Genomic DNA, 21,648 nt, shown 5'->3' with positions numbered 1-21,648 from the left:
CGAGGTGAGTCGTCCTCGCTCCCGCCCTGGCGGTGTTGGAGTGGACGCCCCCTCGGTCCGGTCCAGGTTGTCCGCGAATGCCCTTGTTTTTCCCCGAGCTCTAGGCGAAGTCGTGCAGACGCGGATGGTCCGCCGCCCAATGAAATAAACAGGAAGACTGCTGGCCGCTGGGGAATTAGCTCAGGTGGTAGAGCGCTCGCTTAGCATGCGAGAGGTGGTGGGATCGATGCCCACATTCTCCACACTCTGTGCTCAGACCTGGAGTCTGAGGAAGTTGAGAGCACACCCATTTGCTTTTCTGGTTGGCGGCCTGCTGGCAGAACACAGCACTTGCAGGGCGTCATCGAGTAGGGCACAGTGAATGGTGCTTCTGCTCCCTGGTTCCCCCTGTAGTTTGCATCACAGTCCCGCAGAGGTGGGTGACAGTCACAGCGCAAGCTTTCTGTTGGTGGAATTGGGGGAATGAGCTCAAGTGGTGGAGTACTCGGTTAGCACGCAAGTGGTGGTAGGCTGGGTGCCCAATTCTTCAACTTTTATGATTGTACCTGGATTTGAAGAGATTGAGAACATATCCATTTGAAAGCACCGCTGGATAGCAACCCACGTGGGGGGAAAAAGACGTGGCAAGCGACAGACTTCCAATGGTGCATGTTTTGTACTTTCCCCAGTTGCTTCAGAGGAACCGTGGTCACAGAACAGCCGGGCACACTCAGTGGTTCTTTTGTGCCCTGTTCCTGTAGCACGTCTTGTTAGGAGGAAGTCAGATATGAGCTTATGTGTGTGTGACATAAAGGCCTAAAGAGTTGACATCTAGGTCCAGCATATGCATCTCAAAGTCACCCCAATAACGTCTCAGGGGCAGCCCAGTGTTTGCATCCCGCCCTGCCCCTCTACCCGCTAACCTGCCTGGTGGGGGTCCCGCCCCTTCTGCCTGACAACCTTCCAGATGCAGCCCAGTATCTGCACTTCAAATACCCTGCTCTGGATCCTGATCCTCCAGGGGGTCTTGCTCACCCTTCCTCTAACCCAGGACAGCCCCAGCCAGGCTTCCTCTGGTCTGATAACTTCAGGGGGAAAACTCAGATAGGAGTTTTTCTATTACATCCAAGAAGTCCTTTGTTCCAAGAGGAGCAGAGGTGGGGAGGCAAAATCCATCCCCTAACCCCCACCCCACCCCACCCCCGCCCTCACCAGATGGCGCGCTCAGTCTTCTGCCTCTATGCTGAGTCGCCTGCCTGGCCTGTTTTAATTCCATTTCCCACAAGCTTTCGGAAGTACTCTCGGACATACCGCTTGTTTATTTAATTGAAAAAGCCAGCAGAGGAAGGCCCGCTGTGCGGCATCACGTCTCACTGTCGTCCACAGCGCCCACCCACAAGAACGCCCCCATTCTCCCACTCTGCGAGAAAACGCGCGCGCTCCGAGAGCGCCCTTATGACGTCACACGCTTCCGAAAAGACCCACTTTCACCTACGGAGGAGACGCGCAGAACCGCGGAGACGCCCGCGGCCGGTTCCTGTGCTTTCCCCAGGTGCGCCCACCCTCAGGTCCCAGGGCCGGGGGCGCAGGGAGGGAGCGGGTCCCGGTCCCCCGGCCCCCGACGGCTGCGCAGCAGGAGCGGCCCCGCTCTCCCATCCCTGCGGCGGGCGCCCGGCGTTCCCAGCGCGTTCCCGGGCGGGACGGAAGCCCGGCTTTGGTAACTCCCACTGAAGGGGCTCCCTGGTCCCCGGGGACTCCCGTTCCCCCGGGTTCGGACCCCCGAGGCAGTGGCCGCGCTCTGCCCGCTCCCCAACCAGGACGCGTCCGATTTCGTTCCGGTCCTGGGAGCGCGCTCGGCGCCTCCAGCCGGTGGCTCCTGTGGGGACCGAAGCCCCAGCTAGGCCGGCTTCCCGCGCGTCTGGGGACACCCGGCCCGGGACACTGAGCGCACCTGGGGAGACTCGGCCTGGGACTCGGGTGCTGCCAGGGCTCTGGGACAGCGGAAGGCAAGGCACGGCGCCCTGGGCTGCGGTGTAGACCGAGTGAAGAGTGACGTGAGGGGACCTGGGCGCTCCGGTGGCGCAAAGGGTAGCGCGCGACATTTAGGGCAGTGCTTGTGCAGTGGTTGCCGACGTTGCGAGCTCGAGCCTAACCTGGAGTGTCGTTTTCTGGCCCCCGATTCGTGACCGTCCTCCACTGTCTTTAACACGTTTGGGAGCCTTTAATTCTTTGCCATCCAACTCCCAACGGAATCCGCGGTGCAGCAGGGAGTAGCTAGACAGTAGAAATCTGCCAGCTGTCTTTCTGTAATGCAAATTCGGTCGGGCTTGTATTCTGCAAGCTTTTTCTTGAGAGAGTTCCAGCATCCCTAGCAAACTGTTTCCCGAGAAATGCTGCTCAGTATTTCAGCCTCAGCTCCTTGCATTTTCATCACCTGCGGTCTCTCTGCCCACTTATCTCTGGTTATCTCCCCCTCGGACCGCATTTGTTCATTTTTACAAGCTTTCCCCCGACGCCTGCGATACTAATAGGTGTGGCCCCTGGATCCTTCTCGTTCTTTCACTGAGCTTGTGTGCAGAAATTCCAGTGGAGCTGGGCAGAGAACTGGGAGCAGAGCTGGGAGAAGAGGGAAACAAACGCTCGCTGGTCTCCAGCCTGAGCACAGCCTTCATTAGGATGACAGACAAGAGTCTTTCTCTCTTGAATTTCTGGTTGGACCAGGCAGAGCTTCCAAGTTTAGTTTTCAGATCCAGTTTCCCAAAGAGGCCTTCAGAGATGTGCACAAGTAGGTCACAGGATCTTTGGCTAGAAGGTGATAGGGAAGGAAGACAAAGAGACGTGAAATCTGTTCAGCAACCTAATGGCGGGGGCTCTAATTCACATAGTGCCTGTGGCAGCCCCAGTGCAGCAGAAGCGGCATCAGTGATGGTTCTCGGGTGCGATGGCCTCGTGCTGTTTACTCAGACAGCTTGGGCAGCACCGAGGACCAAAACTGTGCAGACACTTCCCCTCTCCTGAATCTCTACCCTTCTCTCTGCTGTCACTGGGAAACCCCACTTCAGTCCCAGTGCCTTACCTCATCCGTGTCATCTCTTCTTTCCCTCCGCAGGGTGGGTGCAGAGGTCTGCCATGCCCTGCCTTGGCCAAGAGAAAGTACAACTTCTCACCTGTTTACAGTGCTCCTCTCCAAGGCCTTCTGAGATTTCACAATGGGAAAGGAGCCTGATGGGACCTCACTGCCTTGCACACGTGTTCCTGTCTGACCTGAACTCCCCTCATTTTCCACTCACCGCTGTTGTTGATGTAACTAGGGCTACATCCCCAGGAGAAGCCTTGCCCTGGATGTACATGGAGGAAAGAGGAGATGGTGGAGAGCGGGGAGTAGCAGAAGGGACTGAGCCTTGACTTCACAGTGCCACAATGGGGGTGGAGAGAACAGGCAACCAGGCCAGACTGTTAGGAAGATTCTAGTCTTGATCCAGCAAGTTGACTTGTTCCTCATGCTTGCACACCTTGGCCCTTTCTTTATCTCTCTGTGACTTTGATTAAATGCATCATACACTTCTGTCTAGGGATTTTTCTTAGATCTTATTTCATAATTCTCAACCATCTGGCATTGTTGATGGTAATTTAGGTAGTTTCCTCAGGTCTAACTCTGTGTTTCCTGATTCTCTGCTCTGTTGTCTCTAATCTGTCCTCTAATTATCTATTTAGGCATGGACTCAATTTAACCCCAAAATTTCTCTTTGGAAGATTCCAAATCTATTACCATAGAATGGCAGGGTCCTTGTCTTTGCACAAGAAAGAATTCAGGCCTGAGACAGTAAGTGGAAAGCACAATAGCAAGGTTTATTGGGGTGGGGACATCCATAAGAATGGATGGGCACCTCTCCAGTTGCTCCGACTGGACCAAAGCAGAGTTACATGGTTGAGTGGAGAGAGTACACCTGGGCAGGCCAGGCGGGTGGCTCAGCAGAGAGGCAGAAGGCTGAGTGCACTGTCCAGTTGAGGCTGGGGGTTTTGAAGGGGTTGTGCCTTATCTTCCTGCTGCTTCTCCTCCTGGAACAAAGGACTTTTGGGATGTAAATGCAAAAAATTCCTTTCTGAGCCCCGTCCCCCCCACCCCCCACTCCCCCGAGGTTATCAGACAGGGGGAAGCCTGGCTGGGGCTGCCCTGCCTTAGAGGAGCCTTAGAGGAAGGATGGTTATCCAGCAGAAGGGGCAGGGCCTTTGAAGCTCAGATACTGGGCTGCACCTGGAAGGTTATTGGGATGACTTTGAGAAGCATATGCGGGACATAGATGTCTCCTTAGGTCTTTGTCACACACACATAAGCCCATATCTGACTTCCTACCTAACAATCCACCAGTGTTAATTTTACCATTTCCCCGGGGATTCACTACCCCTTCCTGTGACAGGACCACATGTGTTTTGCCAGTCACCATGTGCGTGGCACTGACCTCTTTGTCAGAGGAATGCAATTCTATTCCTCTTTGACAGCAGCATTGACAGCATGAGTCATAGCATTTGCTCTACTCAATGTAATACAAGCAGACACGACAAGAATTACTGGTAAGTAGATGTATCAAAGCCATCTCAGGTTTTTAGTCTCTCTATAAATATGAGAAGCAAAGTGTTCTAAGATCTTTCTTCAACATGTACCCCAGAGTGGAGAAATCTGGAGAAAAAGCTCAGCCAAGCTGTGGCTGATGCAGGATAAGTGAAGAATAAGTTTTTGTTCTAAGCTTCTAGGTTCTTTTTTTTTTTTTTTAATATTTATTTATTTATTTCAAAGTCAGAGTTTTACACAGAGAGAAGGAGAGGCAGAGAGAGAGAGGTCTTCATCTGCTGGTTCACTCCCCAATTGGCCGCAATGGCCAAGCTGTGCCAATTAAAGCCAGGAGCCAGGAGCCAGGAGCTTCTTCTGGGTCTCCCACGTGGGTGCAGGGGCCCAAAGACTTGGGCCATCTTCCACTGCTTTCCCAGGCCATAGCAGAGAGCTGGATCAGAAGTGGAGCCGCTGGGACTCGAACCAGCACCCATATGGGATTCTGGCACTGCAGGCGGTGGTTTTACCTGCTATGCCACAGTGCTGGCTCCAACTAGGATTATGTTTATTGACAATCAGATAAATTATCAAAAGTTAAATACTAAGTGTTCCCTAACCATATCTTTAAACTTCATGTATTTGAGCAAATTTAACATAGATATTTTCTATTTTACTTCCAATATAAAAACATGTGAATGCTCATAGATTTGTTTCTGCTGAAATTTCTTTACTCTTGGTACTTTATTTCCTAGAATATATTGGATATTTTTAACATGAGCTTCCTATTTTTCATTGCACTATATCTTTGGACATTCTCTACTGAGCACTTAGGTTGACTCATGCTTCAAAAAAGATTTCATTTGCTTAAGATATTATAGAGCATACAATAAAATGAAAATAAAGCAAAATTGCAGAAAAGAAATGAAGAATCCTATTAAGCCCAGGGTGATAGTTTGCTAGGACTGCACTAACCAAGTACCCCAGGCAAGGCTTAAACAAGACGTGGTCTCAGAGCTTTGGAGGCTGCAACAGATGTAGGCTCACAGCTCTGGGATTGAGATGTTGTCAGAATTTAACTCTTTTGTGGCCTCTCTCTTTGCCTTATAGAGGCTTGCCTTCTCATTTTGTCTTCGCATGGTCTTCCACGTGTGTGTGCTTGGGTCCCAGTATTCTCTATTTGTAAGGACATTCATTCTGTTGGAGTAGGGTCTCCCCTAATGTCCTTAACTAATCTTACTTAGCTCTTCAAAGACTCCATCTCTAAATGAGGTTGTGGACATTAGGACTTCACCATACAAATATTGGGAGACCACAGTTGGTTCACAACAGCCAGTTTAGGCATACAACAATTTAGGAAAGTTTTTTTTCTACTTCAACTAGCAAACAAGTCAGAAAAAGAAAGCTTCCCTCATGTGCCTTTCTACACAAAGGGTTATTTTTCTCATTCATACTCATTTTATAATTATATTCCTTTGAGCTTTCAGATTTGTATGGGAGTCCCTTATGACATTCCCCACTTTTTAGTGTTCCCTGCGTTATTCTTTATTCAACTGCATACCATGTAGTCGCAGAAACTCCAGGATCATAGTTTCTGGTAGACCAGTGCAACACTTGCATTTTTCACTCGCTTCCTTCTTCAAGAATTTCTGATTTTAACTCCTTTGTGGCTCTTAAAGATTATTCCTTTTATATAAAGCAGAATGTTAAAAGATATTTAAATTATTATGCATCATAAGTTGCTTCAATGCTAGAATATTTGTTTCACAAAATTGCAAAGAATATCAGTTCTAACCTTAGAAGAGATTTTCCTTCATTAGAATCAAAGATTTTACTTACTTCAGTCTTGAGGGTAATAAAACGTATATCACCCATTTCACTACAAGGACTGAAGGATTGTTATTTTTTTCCATAGGCTCCTGAAATAAGCAGCTAACACAGGTTCCCTCCCAACCTGGAGAATAAGTGGGGAATTCCCTACTGACTCACAGTTGCTCACCTGGGCCTCTCAGCACTCCTGAGCCCCAGGTTTGTAGCTGTGACCACTGCTGTCTTCCTGTCAGTGCCTATTGTTTTCACACAGAGCCTGGGCTGTCTCCTTTGTTCCACTCTGTTGGAGGCATCTGCTCTGTCTTTCAAGAACTTCATGAAGCCTTTTGCCCAATGTATCCTTACACCATTGTCTTCATCTTTCTCTGTTGATTGTTGTTTAATTTCACTGAAATAACAGTAATGTAGATTATCGGGTCAGATGAATGTTTTTAGTCTTTCTTCTTCAACTTTCAGGCACCTAATTTTATATAATAAAAGCAATGCTATAGCAAATTTAGCAATAAAGAAACTTAAGACACCTTTTTGTGGAATGAATAGGGCACAGGTATAAATTATCTTGGAATTTTCCACCTGAACGAATGTGAAGAGTTACAAACAAGGTGAAAGTTTGACTTATTTTCTTTCCCCTCATCATTTTTTGATCCATGAAGATGAAATGGCCTATGTTTCTGTCTTTTTTGTGGTTGTTTCCTGCCACAAGTTCAAGGTGTGCTTGTGACCAAGGCTTATCTGTCTTTGCTGGAATCTATGCAGGCTGAAGGTAGTGTCATGAGAAGCAACATCACATCTGCATAGAACAAATTATCCTCTACTCAAGGAAATCACTGTCCATGAGATCAAAAGTTACCCTCTTATCCACCATAGGTGGGAATGTAAATTTGCACAGACACTATGGAAGGCAAAATGGAGATTCCTTTAAAAACTAGAGTAGAACTGACAAGTGATCCAGCAATGCTCTTACTGGGTATATAGCCAAAAGAATCAAATTAGTGCATCAAAGAGATACCTAGTCCACTATGATTATTACAGTACTGATCACAACAGTCAAAATATGGAATCAACCATGGTGTCCATCATCAGATGGATGGGTAAAGAGAATGTTGAGTATTCTGCCATAAAAAGAATGAAATCCTATCGTTGGCATCAAAATGGATGGACTTGGAAGACATCATGCTAAGTAAAATAAGCCAGATACAGACATGTTTTATCTCCTATTTGGAACCCAAAAACTCAATTGGAACACAGAATAGAAACTACTAGAGGCTGGAAGGATTATGGAGCACAGAGAGTATTGGTAAAGATAACAAGTCAGAGTTGCATTGAAGCAGAAAACTTCTAGCATTACACAGTCTGGTGAGGTGACTACAGTTCACAATAACATAAGTATTTTACAAGTAGATTGAAGAAAAAAGCTACAAGGCTCCAATCAGAAAGCAATGTGAGAGAAGCGGAGATCTTAATTACCTAGACTTGATCAGTACATATTGTAGGTGAAATATTGCACTGTAGCTAATAAATATGAATTATTGTGTCTTATTTTTAACCAAAGGCTTTTTATAAAAAAAGTAATGGATTGTGTATTTTATTACTGTTATAGGACATTGACTAAATAACACTGGGCGAGTATTCTGTGAGCTCGGAGTTGTTGGCCTGAATGGTGCTCTCCATTTGACACCAGCGTCCAGAGAACACTGCACCAGCTTCTGCAGCTCTGCTCTTTGTGCTCCAGTTTTCACACAAGAAGTCTCACTGTGCCCATCACAATGTGCTCCCAACCCTGGAATTGCAAGTCTCTGTTACCCCTTCACTTGTCGTTCCTCATCTCACACATTTCCCTCTCTGTCTCGTACTTTCTGTCTACACAGAGTTCCAGCCAGGTCTTCACTTTCAGCCACTTTTTCTGATCCTGCATGCCTAATAATCTGAGTCACTTGTTAATGAATAAAGAATTGATCCGTTGTCGTTATGGGTGAATCACTCTGCCAACCACTTAAATTCATTAAAGATATAACTCAGATAAAGGGAAAGTTCTGGAGATGGCTCATGTATTCCAGGATCACAGGTTTCAGCTGTGACCACTGCTTCCTTCCTTCCTATCAGCGCCTCCTGTTCTCACACAGGAGCCTGTGCTGTCTCCTCTCTTCCACTCTGCTGAAGAGGGCAGACTTCCGTTCTTTTCTTCTCTCCTTCTCCCTCCTTCCAAACTGACTAATCTCATGGGGAACAGGGTCATGAGTCTGGTACTTCTCAGTGCAGATAGCCACAGCCTGACCAGGTTATCTTATGGAAAGGAGCATGTGCCGGTAGGAAACAACATTCCTCAATCAACCTTACGTTTAGAGGTGGCCACATGGTATAATTTTACCAATACATTCAATATTTGCTGGGGATTTTTAAAAGTTTTTGTTTCCCTAAAGTGCATATATGTAAATAGATGTAGTCTCTTTCTCTGTTCCATTCCTTTTTCCCCTGTGAGCAGAATGCTGACTAAAGCACAGCACCAACTGCACAAACAGAAAAGCTATGTGATTGGGAAGCAGAATTGTAGGCAGAGGAGAATCTCTCTTTGTAGGAAGTGAACCTGGAACAAGTGAACCAGCTTAGATTGCCTCGTACCAAAGTGTACATGTTTAGGCCTCGATGAATTTAATGATTGGTACTGGCAGGGAAAAGCAATTCCTTTTTTTTATTAAGTTAGATAAAAATATATAATTAAAAAAATTTCACATTTCTTGTTACTTTATGTGTTTACTGGGAAAGGTAAAATCAGATCCAAACCTTTTTACCACTGCATGCTAAAAGGAAATTTCTGGAGATCATAATACAAAAAACAGAATCTTGGTAGCCTTCTTCACAATTCTATATTCCTATCCTAAGAATTTTATATTTCATATGCAAAAGACCCAAGACCAACAGTGGTGAAATGGTTGTCCAGTTTACCTGTATTTAGCAGTTAAGTTAAACTTCAAAGGACAAAATGTATGAAATCATTTTTTTTGTTCTGTATTATGGTGACTAAATTAACTTAAATAGACTTTGTCCATTCCATTGAAAAGCAATACCCATGATATATCTTTGTACCTGGAGGAATCAGTACAGAAGCAGTTCCCTGCATGCCTCAGTGAGCACGCCAGCATTTAGCTTTGTGAACATCCCTGCTGATCAGAACAAACGGGCTGAGACAGGCGTAACCTAGTTCTATAAATATTTTAATATTGAATATTGTGGAATCATCTGTCAAGATGGAACCCAGGCAGAAGGAGAAAATGAAGTCTGTCCAATAAAAGAAGAGGAAACAGATCATGAAAATGAGAGTGCTCTGAGTAGCTCTGACCTCAGGGCTGGGATGTTTTGCAGTCCTGGAGCTCTGGAGGTAGAGGATGCGCTTGTGATGTTTGTACAGACGGAGAGCCATGTGCCCACTGCTCCAGCCCATGACACTCTGAAAGGTGAGGTCCCGAAGGGCCATGAGGGAGAGGAAAAGCCACCTGACTGTTTGCCCAGCTGGCAGCATGTAGCAATACCCAAAATGCATTCTAACTCCAGACCCGTTCACGCTGTTGACTGCTGTGATGTAGTGGAGCAGGTTAGAGCTTATCAGAAGACTAAGGACCCAGAAGAGGAGGAGGTAGGGAAGAAGCTGCCAGGCACTGTGTGGTTTGAGCTTTCTCCAGCAGGTGGTCCTGGGACTGATGGTGACGGCCTGGACTATGCTGAGGAGGCAAGTGGTGCAGATGGAGAGGCTCCGAGCCACCCTGTTCAGGTAAACCACAGCTTTACAAACAAAGTCACCTAGGAAGTGACTTAAATAAAGGATGGTGGCTATGTCTCTGACCCCTGTGGTGCAAATAATGAGTATGTTTGAAACAGCCAAGTGGATGAGGATAAGGTCTGTGGGTTTTTTCTCAGACCCCATGACTAATGTACATACATATCTCACAAGTACAAGGAAGTTCCCCACAACTCCAGGTCCAGTGAGGGAGAGGAAGATTATTCTCTGGATGACATCACTCCAACTCATCTTCTGACTTCATGAAGAGAACAAGGGAAACCTTTTGGGGAACACAAAGAAATCTAAGTGATAATTTCAGGTTTGTGGATTCTCTGTGCTTAATGAAAAGAACCCTGTCTAAAATAAGTACCTGTCCACAGTTATTCTTTCTTAGCAGGCCTCTCATCTCTTAATTGGTCTCTTCTTTTTGTCTTGCTTCTGTTGACACAGAGATGGTGATCAATACGATTTAAACACGAATTCTGTGTTGCTGCATCTTCCTGCCTTTCTATAGGATCCTTCTATGCATCCTTCATGTCCGAATTTATGTGAGGACACTTTCCCCAGAAAATGCTGAGTAAGTGACAACGCCCCTTTGTCAATTCTGAGCCACCATCCAGAGGACCTTTCTTGTCACTGCTCTCACTCATCAACCTACGGAGTTGGCTGTGCTGGTGCCCCACTCACACCCTTTTTACCAGCCCTCAAATGAGTATTGGGAATCGGCCAGGCACAGAAAGACAAACACCGCATGTTCTCACTTCTGTGTGGAAGTTAAAATTTCAGCTCAAACAAGCTGTCAATAGAAAAGTAGTCACCACTGGCTTGGGAGGATGTAGAGAGGTTCAGGGCATGGAAAGAGGAAAGCTAATGGGTAGAAGGGTGCAGCTGAATAGGAGGAGTAACTTCGAATGTTCTATAGCACAGTAGGACATGCATGATTAACAATAATTGTGTGTTTCAGAATAGCCATTAGAGAGGATTTTGAATGTTCCCAACGCAAAGAAATGATAAATTGTGAGACATTTGGATATGGCAGTTACCATGCTGTGATCATTACAAACTGTATGAGGGCACAAAAATGGCATGTTGTACTCTATCCATCTGTATAATTACTATGTGGCAATTAAAAAATTTTAAAAATATTTAAGAATCATATATATATATATATATATATATGTATATAGAGTGAGTGGTAGCTTCTCAAAAGAATTGCACTTGAGCAAAGGGTGTAGCTTCTCACCTCCAAGTTCATTGCTCAATAACTAACACAGAAGGATCCAGAGAACATTCCTCTGTAAGACAGCTGAAAAGCAACCGGGCTCCCTCAAACCCAAGCTTGTCATTTATAAACAGGATGGTGCTTTATACCAACCAGGTCCACTGTGAGGACTGAAGGAGCACATGGATGCAGTGCTTACATCAGTGCCCAGGACGAGCAAAGACTGATTTTCTAAATGCAGTTGTCAGCATCACTGTGTGTACTCACATCAGTTGTTACATTTTAAATTTTCTGTAATTAGGTACTGCATTATATTGTGGTCATAAATTCAGAAAATCATAAACTTCTAATAAAGAAGCCAAGAAGGTCCCATCCTGAAAACACTGGAGGACAGCAGAAGAGGAATAACATAATCCCAGTGCCAGGAGGGAGAGTGCACAAAGGCAGGGAGCCTGGGGGTAAGAGCTCCCCACTGCATTCCTACGTGTGACCTTGGAAATACTACCTGTTCTCCCTCAGACCCAACCTTGCCATCTATACACCAATTGGTGATTTGTACCAGCCAGGTGTCCTGTGAGGATTAAGGAGCACATGAATGCAGTGCCTAGTCAGTGCCCTGAAGAAGAGGAGACACCATTGTCAGGGTCACTCTGGGTCCTTGGTTGTGACTTTCTTCACATCTCTATTATTAGGTACTGTGTGTTATTGTTGGTTTAAGGAAGGGGAAATTCAGAAAAAGTACAATCATAATAAAGAAGCCAAGGATATGCCATCCTGAAAAGACTGAAGCACAGCAGAGAGCAGACACACTTGAGTTAAAGCAACAACAAAAATCCCAGTGCCTGGAGGGAAAGTGCACAAATGCAGGGAACCTGCAGGGAAGAGCTCCCCACTGCAGGCTGAAAGCCCACTGCTGCCTGATGCCCCTGAGCCTCCCTCACACCTGGAAACCCAGCAGCCCTGGGCTCAGAGCATCAGTGGTGCTGCTGCACAGCGGCTCATCCAGGGCCAGACAAGCAGACGCTGCTGGGTGCATTGGCAAGGGATCCCCATCCTCTCCCTGGGTCCTCACACCTTCCTCTTCCACAGGGGACAGGGAAGCTAAGACCCTCCCTCTCCCCACCTGCCCCTGACCAGCCCTGCCTGGGGCAGCCCCCCTGGCACTCAGCATCACTCACCTGAGCAGTGTGCAGGGGCTCTGGCGGGAGCTGTGGAGAGCAGCACAGCCAGGCCTCTTTATCCTTCCCTGAGTCCCAGTGCTCAGGGACACTCTCACTGCTGTCAACATGTCAGTGTCAGGAGTTTGGCTCTGCCAGGGGAAAAGGCTCCTTGTGCACGCTGTGGACCCTGGGGCCGGCTCTGCCCTCTGCCTGCTGGGCCCTCATTTGCTGAGCCCAGAATCCTCTTGGTTCTAATTGTGGTGAACCTGCCCTGATGAGCAGAAGACAGCTGGGTGAGGAGCAGGCACAGAGGGCTCTGGGTTCCTGGGACCTGATTATGTTCTCCTCTCACCCCCTCCTCTCACCAGCAAAGCTCAGGACCAACTGGGAGCAGCATCAGAGAGTCAGCTGTGGTCACTTTTTCGACTATTTTTTAAGCTTGCCATTATTTATTAATTTCTGAGAAAAATGTACAAAGAACAGCGTTCAGGTTGATTAATCACACAAGTAGCACTCAGTTTCACAACCTGTTGACTTTTCTGAGAAATCTTAGCAGTATCGATTCAGTCATGAGTAGAAAAGTCCTAGCGATGCACAGACAGATTTACCTTTCTGTTGCTCTCATCTGAGTTGAGCTTTTTGTGCATTTCTGTGTTGCCTTGGAGGTTTTCCTAACTGATTCCCAATTTCAGTTGCCCATCAGTGTGTGAATTAGGAGAAAGAGGCTTTTCCATGATTTCATTTTAATGTTTAACAGTACAAACAAGTACTTGTATCTCCAATCTGTGCTCTCTGAAGGCACAGATAGTACCATGGTGCTACAGATTGTCTTGGGGTCAGTGTTGTGCGTCTCATCTGTGGCAGTCTGGGAAGTGACAGGGAAGAGAGGTCCCCAGATTTCATGGTTGTGTGTGCACCTGGCACCCCTTAACATAGCTTCATCTTATAGACTTATTCCATATATTCTCTTACATTCTTACATACTATCTTGTAGACTATACATTGTCTTCAAGGCACCTTAAAAATACACTTTCTGGACATTTAAAAACTACTCTACATTGATGCGACAAGGCCATTGAGTGCTGGAATCAGGGGCTGCCTTGGAGTGTCTGTCCAGGGAGGGCAAAGAACCCCTGGGTGCTGGCTGCATGCAGAGTCAAAACTTGGAGCCTAGTAAGGAGTTCCCTCTCGAGTTCTACACTTCTCTCTGTCTGTATTTGTCATAATACCATTTCTTTGGGGAGCTCAAATTCTACAATTTTGATCTGGACCTCACTGAGTGCTGTATGGCCTTGCTCTCAGGATCCCACATCAGCTCTGGGGCCCTGGAGCCTTTCAGAGATGGCCTCTTTCTCATCTGTCCAGCAGACAGCAAGAAGGCAGCAGCCAGGTGGGGCTTTAACCTCCTATGGCACAGCGCCGGCCCCAGGAATTATTTTGCTTAATTTCCCTTTCAGATTGTTCATTGTTAGTGTTTAGAAACATAACTCAGGGCTTCGCTGTGGCGTAGCAGGTAAAACTGCCATCTGCAGTGCTGGCATTCCAAATGGGCATGGGTTCGGGTCCTGGCTGCTCCCCTTCTGCTCCATACCCCTCTTCTATGGCCTGGGAAAGCAGTGGAAGATGGCCCAAGTCCTTGGGTCTCTGCACTCACATGGGAGACCTGGAAGAAGATCCTGTCTCCTGCCTTCAGATCAGTACAGCTCTGGCCATTGTGGCTAACTGAAGAGTGAACCAGCAGCAGATAGTAGACCTCTCTCTCTGTCTTTCCTGCTCTCTGTGTGGAACTCTGTCTTTCAAATAAATCATTCAATTAATATTTAAACAAAAACAAAGAAAGAATTTACTTCTGGTGTTGATTTTGTTTCTTGTAATTTTGCTTATTAGTTCTAGCTGGTATTTTTGTGGAACCTTTATGTTTTTCCCCATACAAGACATTAGACATACATTTGCTTTCTCTGATCCAATTTGGATGCCTTTTTTAAATTCTTCTTGGCTAAATTTCTGGCTAAAAATCCAGTATCATGTTGAACAGAAGTGGTTAATGTAGGCAATCTTTTTCTTGATCTCAGAGGAAAATCTTTAGTCTTACCATGCAGGATTATGTGACCTGAGGTTTGCACCTGTAGCCTTCCAATGTGAGATAGAGTCCTCCTATTCCTGAGTTCTTTGATGCTTTTGTCGTGAAAGGGCATTGACTTCTGTCAAATGCTTTATCTGCACCCATTGAGAGGGTTATGTGGTTTTTCCTTTATTCACTGTTAAATACAAAGTAATCTTTTCTTCTGCCAGGGTATTAAAAAGATGCTAAAACAAACATTTGAGGATATGCAATTGGTAAATAAATTCTAGTTGAGACTGCATGGAGTTCTGGGCTCCAGGCTTCTGCCTGGCCCAGCCCTGGGTGCTGAGGGCATTTGAATGAACCAGCGATGAAGGATCTCTCTGTGCTCATCCAGCTCTTTCTCCCTATCTCTCTGCCTTTCAAATAAAATGAAAATTTAAAAATTTAAAAATAAAATATATACAGAGAAAGCATTCTAAAAAGGAATATAATATGTTAAGGCACTTGAAAAACTGACTCAAGGTTGTGAGACTTCATTTTTAGGAAGTTAATAAATCCTTCTGTAAATCTTATACAGACAATATTAAAAAGAGAGCAAAATTCGCATGTAGGTTTTATTTCTCTCAAGCTAGGTAAGTTATTTTCTGCCCAAAGATGTTGCCGTTGATTTCTCTACAATGTCGCAGTGGGTTCGTTTCTGAGAAGAGCAGCGTGGTGGGGGCAAGAGGCGCGGAGTCAACACACAGACCCCGGGAGTCCGGTGAGAGCAGGCTTGAGGTGAGCAGCCTGCAGACTCGTTTATTACAGTTGATACAACAGCTTATATAGCCAAGACCAGCCAATCTGGTCAAGGGGCGGTCTATACCCCAACCAATCACAGCCTGTCGCCAGGCAGTTTCCAGAGCCATCCAATCACAGCCTGTCGCCAGGTGGTTTCAAAGCCATTCCTGACTAACTGACACTCACTTGCCAGTGACCACCTTGGCATGGCCTTCTCATTCCACTACACAAAGATTCTTTTAATCAGCAAAGAATTTCCTCAATTCTCTGTTTCAACATAGTCTCAAATTATTGCTATAAAAACCTTCTTAGTAAAAAGATAACGGAGGCTGGCATTGCAGCGTGGGGGGCTAAGATGCAGCCTCAACACCAGCATTCATGTGAGGCTGGTTTGAGTCCTAGCTGGAAAGCTCCCTGCTAACAGACCTCGAAAGCTGTGGAAGATGGCTGTACCTCCCACGTGGAAGACCTGGGTGGAGTTCTTGGCTCCTGGCTTTGTGTGGCCCAGCTCCAGCTGCTGTGGCTATTTGGGGAGTGAACCAGAGGGTGGAAGATTTTCTCTTTTTGCTTGCCTGCTCTCTAACTCAAATAAATAAATAGATCTTTAAAAAATTAAAGTGATAATGAAATTCCTAACTACCATTATTTTGTATCAGTGTGTTTTTAAAAATACAGCCCACAAATATCTTACCTGTAGATGCTGAAGCTTTCTATTTTGTTCCTGAGCCAGCATCTTTTGGTTTTGTCTGCCCAAACTCAAAACAAAGAAGGGTGTAAGATGCTTTCTTTGCATTTCAAGGTCTTCCATGGCTGTGTGGGTGGGGTTCTTGCTACCTGAGAGAAGCTATTTAGGAAGGAGGAAGATTTAGTTTGGTTCACAGTTTTGAAGCTTACACTCCAAGTTTCAGTGGCCTCTCTGTTCTGATGTCTGATGATGGAATGGATGGAGGGAGGCAAGCAGAGGGAGGATCACATGACCAATGAGAAAAGGGTGGAGGAGTGAGAAAGAGAGATAGAGAGCAAGAGAGCAGGAGAGAGTGAGAGAGGGAGAGACAGAGAGTGCTAGGCCCAACTGAGGCTGGCTAATATAGCCAACCTTCTGGAGAGAACTACCTTCCAAGGGCATGCCCCCAATGATCTAAAGAAGACACTAGGCCCACCTCCCAGGCACCATAATTGGATCAATTCTCAATCTTTAATCCATTATTCAATTATGTAACATTTTGAAGACAAGGCTACTAACTCATGGGACTTTGGAGGACACCCAAACTCTTATTCAAATCTTACAGCACTTAACACAAAGATTTACTTATTTATGATCTTAGGGAGAGGTTAGTAAAAACAGATACACGGCATTCTGCAGATGTGTTGATCATTCTAAAGCAGAAAAATAAACATTCTTAAATCCTTTGTGGATTATTAACACTCACGAACCATTTATGAAATAAACTAACCACCTTGGAGAAGAGTAAATGCATTCACAATCTCTGTCCTTAAAACTTGGTGATGCATTTTGGTTTTTTTTAAGATTTTATTTATTTATTTGAGAGGTAGAGTCACAGACAGTGAGAGGGAGAGACAGAGGAAGAGATATCAGTTGGTTCACTCCTCAAATGGCTGCAAGGAAAGGTCCTGTGTGGGTCTGAAGCCTGGAGCCAGGTGCTTTTTCTGGGCTCCCATGCCAGTGCAGGGACCCAAGGCCTTGGGAAGAGGAGCAGCCGGGACTAGGGCACAGGGGATGGTGGCACCGAAGGTGGAGGATTAACCTACTGCGCCACTGGCACTGGACCCTTGATGATGCATTTTCATTCCCATTCCAACAGTTCCAAATATACACAATGGAAATGCTCTAACCAAAAATAATCAGGTATCATTGGATTTAACTAAAGTCTAGGGGCCAGCGCTCTGGCTTAGCAGGTTAAGATGCTGCCTGTGGCTGTGGCATCCCTATGGGTGCTGGTTCCAAACTGCTGCTCTGCCTCCCATCCAGCATCCCTGCTGATGAGCCTGGGAGAGCAGTGGAAGATGGCCCAAGTGCTTGGGCCCTTGCATCTACATGGAAGGCCCAGAAAAGCTCCTGGCTCCTGGCTCCTGGCTTTGGCTAGGGCTAGCAGCCCTTTGGGGAGTGAACCAGCAAACCAGCAGATGGAGGATCTCTTTCTCTGTCTCTCTCCCTCTGAAAATCTGCCTTTTTAATAAATAAACCTAAAAAAAAAAAAAAAGTCAAGTGCAAGGAGCAAGGAGAAGAATAAAAAATGGAATCTCCAAGTTAAATAAGAAATGTTAAAAAATAATGCTGGTCCAAAAAACTTTATGAGCACATGCTGATATAAATAGATGGCTGAATAAAGAACTAAATGTAGAAAGCACTACAAAAAATTGTGTGTAGCTGCTCTCCCCTCCAAAAGCAGTATCTTAATTCCCACTCCCCTAATGGGACCACCATTAGGGGGCTTACTTCCAACGGATAGAGTTTAGACAGAACAAGCAACCAGGATAAATCGGGAGTAACACAAATACTAATATTCCCATTTATAAATACATAAATAGACTACCAAATATATAGAAAATGGAGTAAAATATTAACAGTATGGGAAACGGATTTTCTTGGCACTATAATATTCTTGCAGCTTTTGTTGGAAAACATTTCTAAGTAATATTTTAGAATACAGCAATCCCTGAGCGAGATGGGGCCCCTGGTGGGGTCACTGAAGACAGCGTGTGAACTGTCGGGGACCCCTCTGCGCCCCGGGACTCCCTGGAGCAACCTAGGCCTCTGGAAAACCCGCTCTGGGAGATGCACCTGCCGCCTCACCTTCCTTCCCGGGCTGCACTGCGTGTCAGGATGAACACCTGCGCGCTCCCTGTCTGCCCTGAGCAAACCGGTGACCCCGCAGCCCCCAGAGCTGCTGAAGTCGCCCCCACTCCTCACTTCCTCGCTGCTGGGACGTCGAGCGACAGCGAGGCGACCCGTCCTCTGGAAAACCACAGCAGCGACGCAGGTGTCCGGGGACTCGGAGTCCTGAGTTGCTCCCACGCCGACGCTGCGGGGCAGCCCCGGACTCGGAGCGGCTGCGGAGAGCGGCACAAACCAGCTTCTCCGACGGCCCCTCCCGCGCCGCAGGGTCCCAGTCCGACACTGATGGACAGCTGTGCCCAGAGCCTCCTGTGGCGGGGGTGAAGATCCCAGGAGGTGCAGGTCACGCACGCGGATGCGGGTCCGGGAGCGAGGAGACCTGTTGCCCAGCACGGCGGCTGGCGTGGACGGTGACGTCGTGTGAGGACCGCGGCGAGCAGGCTGCAGTTCTCCACAGACAGGACGTGGCAGCGAGTGCGCACCGCCTGGAGGACCCCGTCACGCGCATTCCTACACAGCACCGTCCACTACAGAGCGCGTTTCCAAGGGGTCACCACAGCCACGGGGCAGACAGACGTCCTCCTGGCGCTGTTTCCGCGCTGTAGCGGTGGTCGTCACGCTCGCGTCCCACGCGAGAGCTCCCCGGTTCGAAACCGGGCGGGGGCAGCGGCTTTTGCCTTTTCTTCTTTCACCCCGGGAGGTGGCCCCCGGCCCTGGCCACCGCGAGCTTCAGTGCAGCCCCGAGAGTGGCTGCTCCGCGCGTCTTCTCCCGAACGAGGGCTGCGCCGTGGGATTCCGGCGGCGCCGCGTGTCTCGGCGCCCACGCCCTCGGCGGGCCGTGTCCCCTGCAGGACGGAGACGGCGCTGGCCTCGCCCGGACTGGCCACTGCGGGTAGACGCGCCCTGGGTGCATTCCGGGTTGGGTCGTGGTGAGAGGGTCTGACCGCTCTGCGCTCCGGCCGGCCCGGGAGCAGCCCGAGGCCCAGATGTGCAGCCGCCAGGACTCAGGGAAACCAACCAGAGTGGGTGGTGGCAGTTGGGGAATTAGCTCAGGTGGTAGAGCGCTCGCTTAGCATGCGAGAGGTGGTGGGATCGATGCCCACATTCTCCACACCTTGCTTTTGAAGAAGTCGAGAAAATACCAGCGACAAGACTCCTCTGGACACAAGACAGGACTGCTGGTCACCTCACAGGACAATGCTGTGCGGTGTGTATTTGGGGCTTTTCTCACATTGCTTCAGAGGAACTGGGGTCACAAAAGCCTAAGATACTCAACTGTCCTTTTGCTCCTCGGTTGCTTCAGTAACTGGCCCCACATTTGGCACAGGACTGCAAAAACCGTGCACACTGGATGGCAGTCCCAGCTTCCTGAACAGGACGTGAGCAAGTGGAGCACTAGGTCCACGGGTCCTGCTGTGGCTGTGCAAACACCCAGAAGCAGGACTACCTTGGGGACTCCTGGGCAGACCTGTGCCATGTAAAAATTTCTCTCACGCTACACAACACACTAGGGACTCTGAGACCTGACCACTGGCTCCCACACACTCCAGAAATCTCTCCAAAGCATTGCAAAGGTTTGGAAGTGGAGTAGGCATTGAATCACAACACAGAGCTGGTGACACTTGCAAGTCACACAGATCTGATGCACTGCCTGCAAAAATAATAGTAGCAACCCTGGATAAGAGACACAGAGGAAACAGTGCTGGACGCTCAGAGTGGCCCAGCTACATCCCACATTATTCAGCATATGGAGAACTAGGAAATCCTAGTTCCTGTGGGAATGGCAATACATTTTATTAATTTGCGGGATTATGCATCGGTTTCCAAAATTTTGCACCAAAATAAACCTCTTTACCTCCAGTTTTCATAAAATTTATGAAGTACTCTTTTATATAGTTTTTATTTATTTTTTTCAAAAACGAAAACAGACGTATAAAAGCCCCATTTATTATGCTTAATTTCTCTCCACCATATCGCCCACCCTCAGGAATGACCCCCACACTCCGAGGAAACGCGGGTATTTACTTCTAGAGCGCTCTTAAGATTCTCACGTTTCAGTGGGAAAAAAAAAAAAAAAAAGAAAAACCACGTTCACCTACCGTAACGACGTGCAGAACCGCGGAAACGCACCCGGCCTGTTTCCTGTGTTTTACCCAAGTGCGCCCCACCCTAACCTCCCGTGGGCGGGGACGCAGGGAGGGAGCGGGTCCCGGTTCCCCGGCCCCGACGGCTGCGCAGGAGAAGCGCTGCGCTCTCCTGTCCCTGCGCCGTGGGGCCCGGCGTTCCCAGCGCGTTCCCGGGCGGGACGGAAGCGCGATTTTGGTAACTCCCACTGAAGGGGCTCCCTGGACCCAAGAGCACTCTTGTTCCCCCGGGCTCGACACCCGAGGCAGTGGCTGAGTTCTGCCCGCTCCCCAACCAGGACGCGTCCGATTTCGTTCCGGACCTTCGAGCGCGCTCAGCGCCTCCAGCCGGTGGCTCCTTAGGGGACCTAAGCCCAAGCTAGGCCGGCTTCCCGCGCGCCCGGGGACACCCGGCCCGGGACAATGAGACTCGGCCGGGGACTCTGGTGGTGCCAGGGCTCTGGGACAGCGGAATGCGAGTCACGGCGACCTGTGTCTCCGTGGAGGCGGTAGAAAGAGAAAGGTGAAAAGGACTGGGCACTCCGGTGGCGAGCGGTTCCTATAAAGCATGGGTGTGGGCGCGATGCCGCGGTTGTGAGTGCGACCTTCACCTGGAGCGTCGTTTTCCAACCTCCAGCTTCTGGACCATTCCTTGGCAGTTCTCAGGTAGCCTTAATCCTTTGCTACCCAACCCGTCCGAATTCGTGGTGCTGCAAGGAGTAGCTTCCCTCTCTGTCTCGGCTTTGTCCCTGACTCTACCCAGTAGAAAGGTGCAAATCCGCAGCATTACTTACATTATATCCAGAAAGATGCAAATCCCATCGTGTCTATAGCTGTTTTATTGCAAGCTCTTTCTTGAAGAATTCCGAAGTGTTTAGAAACACTCGCATTGGAAGTGCTGGTCAGTATTTCAACCTCACCTCCTTTCATTTGGACCACCTGCGCCCTCCTACACACTGACCCTCATTAACTTGCGGGTTTCATTTAAGTTTTTAGCGTAAGACTAGGATAGTGTATTTGTCTTTCTGAGTCTGAAGTTTTAATTCTACTTTCCTGCTTCTCAGTTCAGAGTCCATTTGACATTCAAGACTACTGTTTTATTATTTGTTATTTGTTTCCTATTTGTTATATCTGTCCCATGTTCCTTTGATATTGGTACTTGTTGATATTTTATTAAAAATATTTTTAAACTGTTTTATTCAACAGAAGAGAGTGAAAAAAATGAGAGGGCAAGAGAGAGTTTCTATTTGCTGATTCACTTCCCAAATGCCAAAACACCCAAGGCTTGAGTCAGGACCCAGAAATTGAAAC

The 21,648-nt window shown here is 47.6% G+C and overlaps 1 protein-coding gene and 2 non-coding genes across 3 annotated transcripts; 2 read left to right on the top strand and 1 right to left on the bottom strand.

Annotated features, from left to right (window-relative positions):
• Positions 1–169: 169 nt before the first annotated feature.
• Positions 170–242, top strand: TRNAA-AGC (transfer RNA alanine (anticodon AGC)). Its single transcript has one exon. It is a non-coding gene; the product is annotated as a tRNA-Ala (tRNA).
• Positions 243–9,476: 9,234 nt separating this feature from the next.
• On the bottom strand, positions 9,477–10,397 carry LOC133756706 (putative vomeronasal receptor-like protein 4). Its single transcript, XM_062187293.1, has one exon. The coding sequence runs from the start codon at positions 10,377–10,379 to the stop codon at positions 9,477–9,479; it is 903 nt and encodes a 300-aa protein (XP_062043277.1). The 5' UTR covers positions 10,380–10,397.
• An 8,855-nt stretch (positions 10,398–19,252) lies between these two features.
• On the top strand, positions 19,253–19,325 carry TRNAA-AGC (transfer RNA alanine (anticodon AGC)). The gene has a single exon. It is a non-coding gene; the product is annotated as a tRNA-Ala (tRNA).
• Positions 19,326–21,648: the final 2,323 nt, after the last annotated feature.

Source organism: Lepus europaeus, chromosome 3, assembly GCF_033115175.1.
Source record: "Lepus europaeus isolate LE1 chromosome 3, mLepTim1.pri, whole genome shotgun sequence".
Lineage (NCBI taxonomy): Eukaryota > Metazoa > Chordata > Mammalia > Lagomorpha > Leporidae > Lepus > Lepus europaeus.
The sequence above is the reverse complement of the archived record's forward strand: the minus strand, read 5'-3'. Positions and strand labels throughout refer to the sequence as shown.

Coding starts and splice junctions, on each gene's coding strand:
- LOC133756706 (XM_062187293.1), bottom strand. CDS start 10,379: ATGAGTTGGAGTGATGTCATCCAGAGAATAATCTTCCTCTCCCTCACT.